This window comes from Myripristis murdjan, chromosome 23 (genome assembly GCF_902150065.1).
Source record: "Myripristis murdjan chromosome 23, fMyrMur1.1, whole genome shotgun sequence".
Lineage (NCBI taxonomy): Eukaryota > Metazoa > Chordata > Actinopteri > Holocentriformes > Holocentridae > Myripristis > Myripristis murdjan.
The window spans coordinates 12,549,900-12,557,399 of NC_044002.1; the positions used below are offsets into that span (position 1 = coordinate 12,549,900).

The window sequence follows — 7,500 nt, forward strand, 5'->3', positions numbered from 1 at the left end:
TGGTTTTCAGAAAGACACCAGCAGTCACTTATAGAAAAAGCGAGGTGGGGAGCGAGAGAGGATAATTGAGGGAGACAAACAGGCAGACAGACATAAAGAAAGAGAGGGAAGGGGAGGAGAGAGAGAGAGAGAGAGAGGCAGACAGACAGAGAGTGTTTGAAATCAGATGCATACTAATGAGTTCCTCTTGTTCAATAAATGATGACCTCTGCCTACTTCAAATAGACTGCGATCCACTGTCTGAGAGAGGGAGAGAGAGAGAGAGAGAGAGAGAGAGAGAGTACTGACTCCTCCTTCATCTAACCTGCACATTTGTTTTCCTCTCTCTCCGCCTGTGTTTTACCATTAATCCAGTTTGTGTGAATCAGCTAAAAATAACCTGCATTTTCTTTGTCCTCCTCCATCTCTCTGTCACTTATCTGTCACTTTATGTTAATGCTAAACCACATACAGCCGTGATTACGTACCACAAGGAACCGTGAAGGTATTCTTCTTTTTTCCCCCATCATCCTCTTCTCTGTGTTGTGAACAGCAGTTGTCTGTTATTTGACGGAGACAAAGAAAAGGGCAAAAAATTTCCAAAACAGCTCACATATTGTCATCGTGGAGGATTTTTGGACTGAAATAGGGCAAGGAAGAGGCAGATTGTGTGTGTGTGTGTGTGTGTGTGTGTGAGTGCGCGCACGCTAAGCATCTAGCAGTTGTCAATTTGAGGAAGTGCAGACAAGATCAAAGAGTCTCACTCTCTCTCAGTGTCAAGTGTGTGTGTGTGTGTGTGTGTGTGTGTGTGTGTGTGTGTGTGAAAGAGAAAGATATTTTTGTCTTTGCCAGTGATGGCTGCATGGTCTTTGTTATGTGTGTGTGTGTGTGTGGGTGTGTTGGTGTGTGTGTGTGTGCTCGCAGGAGAGAGAGCAGGACACAGGAGGAGCTGTCAATCAAGCTGTCAGGTGGACAGTTGATTAATGAGGCACTGGAAATGTTTCAAGAAACCTCTCCTCGACACACACACACACACACACACACACACACACACACACACACACACACACACACACACACACACACACACAGTCTCGGTGGTATGGTGCAGCAGATGTGTGTGTCTCACCTGCAGTGGAGTCACAGGTTGCCTGACTTTCCTCCTTCAGATTTTTATTTCAGGTTGTCAATCGCTTGTTTTTGCTTTTCTCTCAAAATGAAGAGTGAAAGAGAGAGTGAAAGAGAGAGAGAAAGAGAGAGAGAGAGAGAGAGAGAGAGAGAGAGAGAGAGAGAGAGAGATGGGTGTAATTATACCACTCAGGTGCACGCATAGAACTACATTACATAAGCTTTCCACCCCCTCCCCTCTCTCTCTCTTTCTCCCTCTCTCTCTCTCCCTTTCTCTCTCTCTCTTTCTCTCTCCCTCTGTCTCGATCCCTCGTTTGTTTTTTCTGTACTGTTCGGCCTTTTGTTCCATCTATGCCTATAATGAAGTTCACACAGTTGACTCAAGTCCTTATCTTTGTCTGTGATCTCGCGCACACACACACACACACACACACACACACACACACACACACACACACACACACTGTACATACACTTTGTGGGGTTGGGTTGAGGGTGAGTTCTCTGGTTATTTCTGCTGATTCTGTGTTTTAGCAGAAAATTAATCTGCTACTAAATCACTGTGAGAGAGAGGGAGAGGGAGACAGAGAAAGAAGCATGTAGGAACAGAATGTGTGTGCGTGCGTGTGTGTGTGTGTGTGTGTGTGTGTGTGTGTGTGTGTGTGTGTGTCTACAGTAGGGGTAAAGTGTGGGGGGAGACAGAGAGAGTTATAAATGTCACAGTAACAGTTCAGTGGCTCTCGATCTCTCTCACATGCAGAATTACATTAGACCACAGACCTGCTTTGGACAAGGAAGCTTCCTTTGTACGCCCACTATCACACACACACACACACACACACACACACACACACACACACACACACACAGTCAGTTTCTCTCACTCTCCATTCTCCTCTTTTAAATCTGGACAGTAGGTGGAGCCTGTGTGTCTCACACACCGTGCTGAGCAGCAGTGCCCAGATCAGACAAAAACAGAAAGGAGCGCCACCTGCAGAAAATCACAGTCACTCTACAGAAAGTCTAAGTCATGGTTTGTACAGGCGCGGGAAATCTGGAAGAGCCAGTAAAATGGAAAATCCAGGCCCTGTAAAAGTTATGGAAATTTTGAATTTTGCACAAGTTTTGGAGGAGTCTTGGGAATCTGCCGAAAATTCCTTAACCAGCTAAAATAAATAAATAAATAAATAACCGAGTGGGATTCTTTGTGGTGGCACTTTAGGCTTTCTGTTTTGTTTTCGTGTCAGCATTAAATGAATATTATCATTACTTGTTCACCATTTTCCGCTCCCTTATTCTAATGAAATTATCTGTGATGAAAACAGCTCTGCAAATCAAGCCCGTTCCAAGCAGAGTCGCCCCAGCGGTGGAAACCCGCCGCCTCCTGCTTTAATTTGGCCCAGTTTGAGCGCTATTAGGCTTGAATTGCCACCAAAATATCCCCCACTGGTAAACAAGTAAATGGTGCATCAAAGTGCTGCATACAAATCTGTCGTTTCTCACGGTTTCCGTCCGTCCGTCCGTCCGTCCGTCTCTCTCCCCACAGATCGAGAACCTGCAGGACCAGCTGAGGGACAAAGACAAACAGCTGACCGGGCTGAAGGACAGAGTCAAATCTCTGCAGACGGACACCTCCAACACCGACACGGCACTGGGAACACTGGAGGAGGCTTTGGCTGAGAAGGTGCACACACACGCACACACACACACACACACACACATAGGCCTGTATGTTGCTGGTCAATTTGAGGTGAAATCCCGAACAAGGTTAGAATAACAAAAGAGGAAACGCACAGACCACCCACCGCCTGACCTCATGACTCTGGATCATGGGAATTAAACCAATAACCACATTGTCCGCTTCAGTCTTTAATCATTCACAGCCTGTTTTCCTAAACGCCAACACTGGGACCCTCAGACACACAGCCACATGGCTAACGGGACTTGAACCAACAACCACCCACTTGAAACATTCATGTTTCCTAATCCATCAGTCACCCGTCACTCAGATTGACTCAGAAATATGGCAGAACTGAGCAAACAGCCGCTTGATTTATGATCTCTGATTGTTCAGCGTGCTCTGCTGTGACTGCAGGGCTTGACCTTGATTCTGGGAATTGAACCAGCAACATTTATACCACAACTTCTAGCTCCAAGCAGACCGCTTGAAAAAGTTTGATGAATTAATATTTATGTACTGGCCTGAGGTGTGTGTGTGTGTGTGGATGAAAGTTATTGGGGATTGTGTTACTGACTTTAACTATCTTTTTTTGCCCTTTGTCTCTCTCATACGCACACACACACACACACACACACACAGGAAACAGAGCTAGGCAGTATTAGTTGTCCTGTGACTAATATTCAGGGTGTCTGTTCGATGTGTGAGTGTTGGCCGGCCGAGGTGGCAGACGACTCCCTCTTCACTCGTACTTTAAAAAAATACATTTTTACTTCCACTCGTGTGTGTTTTTTTTTCCATCATTTGTTTTGGTTCATTTTGAATCTCTTGTATTTGTCGCACACAGTTTTCACACCGAGAGTCAGGTTTCAAAGGCAGAGTTACTTACACAAGTCTTTGCTGTAGGTCATGCACACTGGATAGGCGCTCTACACACTTTGGTGTTTGTGCGCTGCGTTTTTGCACGTGTGTGAACTTTTGGACTCTGTGCTGTTCTATAGCCGGAGAGTGTCTGCAGTGTTTTAGTGGTTGTGAATATTGCGCGTCGTGCCAGAGCGTGTTATGAGTCTAAAATCACTGTTGGCTGTCAGATCCTGCCAGAGTCGCCATGTACATAAAGTTTAATATCACTGTTATTAGTATAGAAATTTGATATTGAGTGACTATGAATGACTGTTGGATTGGAGGAGGTGATTTCATTCTGTGTCTCTCTCTCTCTCTGTCCATCTGTCCGTCTACCTCTCTCTACCTCACTCACCCTTTCTCTCTCTCTCTCTCTCGTCTTCTGATCTCTATCCTCTCCTCTCTCCCTGTTGTTCTCCTAATTTCACCTCATCTGCTGTCTCCTTCTCCTTCACTCTGTCTCTTTTCACCCTCTTCCCTTTTGATTAAACCTGCCCATCTCACCTCTCCGCCCGTTCCTTTCCCTTGTTACTTCATCCTCTCCCTTTTTCTTTCATTGCCCTACTCTTTTTGTCCTTGTACCTTTTCCTCTCTCCATCTTTCCCTCCTTGCTCTTCCCCTTTCCTCCTCCTCTTTTTCTCCTTTATTTCCCCCTTTTTATCCATAATGTCCTCCTCTTTCCTCCTTTCACCTGCTCCTTGTCGTCCATCTCTGCCTTTATTCCTCTCCTTTTCTTTTCCCTCATGCTTCTCTTGTCCTCTCACCTTCTTCCCACTCCTTTGACTTTCTCCTGCATCTCTCTCTCTCCCCCTCTGTCCTCCTCCCCTTCCTTCTGTTCCTCCTCTTTCTGTCCAGGAGCGCATCATTGAGCGGTTGAAGGAGCAGAGGGAGCGGGAGGAGAGGGAAAAGGGAGAGGAGATGGACTCCAACAAGAAGGAGCTGAAGGAACTGAGGGAGAAGGTCTCTCAGCTGCAGGCCGACCTGGCTGACCGCGAGGTAGGATAAGCACACACACACACACACACACACACACACACACACTCTCTCCTCTCTTTGTCCCTGTCAAGGAAACTTGATTGATCTGTCATTGTTGTACACATCTTGGATCCTCCTCCAAGGTCCCAGCACAGAGGAAGGACAACAATGATAATACAGTCACGTCTCCTTGACAACGACTTGCGAGTTCTGCAACCATGGAAACAGTGTTTGGACCAGAATTCTTCTCGCTGGGACCCGTCTTGACTCAGCATACAAAACAGAACAGCAAAGAGATAGATGGAAGAGGAGCGCGTGTTGTAGAGCGCAGACGCTGTTTTTGCAATGCCTCTTCTACATTCAAGCATTTAGAATTATAAGTTATGCATGTAAGACTACAGCTGGAGGCCAGAGCATCAAAAAATAACCAAAACTTGCCTTTTTCCTTTTAAAGCCACTCCGGCAGAAACTCTGACATTAGTTCATTGAGTTTATTGTTTTTTGCCTCAAAGCTCAAACCAAGAATAGAAGAATAGAATCCATTTGACTGTTTCCCTTTCATTCAATGCCAAGACGTTCAGAATAAAAACACGTGCATGCACATGACACATGCACCCACATACCTGCAAAGACACGATGCATGCACATGTGCATTTGCATGCATCAGAGCTCACACATACACACACACACAGGCACACACAAGCACACACATTTGCACATATGGACACAAGTGCACACTTCTTTTTTGCAGGGCCAAACACCCAAACTGTTTTGATTTAAACATGAAAATAATGGAATCGAGGGAAGAAATAGAAAATGATTGAAAGGCGTTGGTCTCATAGCAGTCCAGTGAGTTGTCAAATTCCCGAAAAGCCACAAAACCACAGCAGCAGGCGTTGAGATTTCAAAATTATATTTCTCCAACACTGGCAATCCATTATCCTCAGCCTCCCATGACTTGTCCTAAATATGCTTTTAAAAGCTGGTGTTTTTAGAGTCCTAAAGCATCGACTCGCTTCCAAATTGAACTCAGCCGGACAGCAGTTGACCTCCTCTTAGCTCTGAAACAACATTTTGCTATAACCTTTATTTATCCAGGGAAGGGTTTTCATGAACACGCATGCTATTTCAGCAAAGGCCTGCTTCACATCGATACATTCCCTGCCTGGTACAACCAAGCACCAAATGCACTGGAGCAGCTGTTGGTTAACTGCCTTGCTCAAGGGCACCTTCACCGCACTTGCAGAGTACAGTCATGGAATGAGCCTCAATGTAACATAAATAAACCAATATCCCAAAGAAGGAAGAAATAAAAAGAAAATTTATGGGGTCAGGAAAAAAAAGAGGACGTCTCTCAATCTTTTCCATGACAAACATCCTCCTCGGGCTGGAAATATTCTCTATAATGTATCACATGGGAGCTCTTAAAGAGGAAAGTCCAGCCCAAAAATCATATATACATATGTTCTTATAATGAAAAGCCCCCTTTGCTTTTCTTCCCCAGAGTATTCAGCTAATTTTTGTGATTGTGGGGCCTTTAAACCTGTTGCACCCCCAAATTTCAGAAACACGAGGGGAAAAAAAAACATGGAGAAAATAAGCATTCTTCTCCTCGTTCCTAAATGCAGATGCGGGGTTTGTCTGACACCAGCAATATATATATGTAACTAAATATAATCTGGTGAAAGTAGCTAGGTTGCTCTGACCGGAGCCCAGTCAAACCTGATGATCTGTAGTCTGGAGTTGGTATTGTCAGTCAAGGGTAAAATTACATGTCTGAGCGTCTCCTTCTCCCTTTCCCTTGGTTTCCCTCTCTCTGGCCACGGCCAAAAGAGGGAAAGTCCAGAAAAGAAAGGGAGAGAGGCTTCACGGTTGGAGTGATTGAGTTGGACGAGTGACAGGAGAGACAGGTCTCGGGAAAAGAGGCTGAAGAGTGGCAGCGGTGGCCTTTAAGACAGAGAAGTGGCCCTGAGAGTTTGCATGTTGAAATGTTCAGAATTGGTGGGAAATGAAGGGATTTAAACCTCCTCGCCCTTAACAAGCACTGCCGAGATGCCCTTGAGCAAAGCATTGATCTCCCTCCCTTCACCTCACCTCTCCACCTGTCTTTCTCTCCCTCTTCTTCCCTTGTTTTTTCCGCCTCCAGACATCGCTGTTGGATCTGAAGGAGAAGGCTTCCTCTCTGGCCTCCTCGGCTCTGAAGAAAGACAACAGGCTGAAGAGTCTGGAGATCACCCTGGAGCAGAAGAGAGAGGAGTGTGTCAAACTGGACAACCAGCTCAAGAAGGTTAGCCCTTGGACACACACACACACACACACACCTAAACCCAAAGATATAGGGGTTTCAAACCGGGTACCCAAGTGGTGGGGTTCAATCAATCAAAATACCATCAAAAATCAATATGGCCAAGTGCAATATCCATATTACAGCTGCAGTTTGTTGATAAAGTATTATATTGTGGTGCTACAGGGATTCCCTGGCTGACAAATCTTATGCTCCAGACATAAGAAAACATGTTTGTTTGCTTCTGACCCCAACAAACAGCACATCAGCATTGTTAATAGTTTTTTTCTGTGGAAAAAAAAAGAAAATTATAATGTCCTACTGATCCTAATCCCACTAAAATCATATCACAAATCATCAAATATCATAACTGCAGCATCAGTCAAGATCATTTCAATATGTTTTTTTTTCTATATTCACTTGGTTCTGGTTCCTACAGGCCTTGGAAATCCATGAACGTTTGTCGACCTGAGAAAAACAGAATAAGGTCTTATAAATGAGGAAGTAAGGCGCGCTGCTTGTGGCTAAAGAAAAGCAAGTTGCTCTTTGGAGA

General features: G+C 45.0%; 1 protein-coding gene across 3 annotated transcripts in view; it reads left to right on the top strand.

Annotated features, from left to right (window-relative positions):
• Positions 1-7,500, top strand: part of LOC115355239 (ELKS/Rab6-interacting/CAST family member 1-like) — a 162,730-nt gene that overhangs the window by 52,204 nt on the left and 103,026 nt on the right. For all 3 annotated transcript variants that reach the window (XM_030045957.1, XM_030045956.1, XM_030045958.1), the window contains 3 exons: positions 2,654-2,791; positions 4,544-4,684; positions 6,810-6,950. In XM_030045957.1, coding sequence (XP_029901817.1) covers positions 2,654-2,791; positions 4,544-4,684; positions 6,810-6,950 — 420 coding nt within the window. The remainder of the gene's footprint in view (positions 1-2,653; positions 2,792-4,543; positions 4,685-6,809; positions 6,951-7,500) is intronic.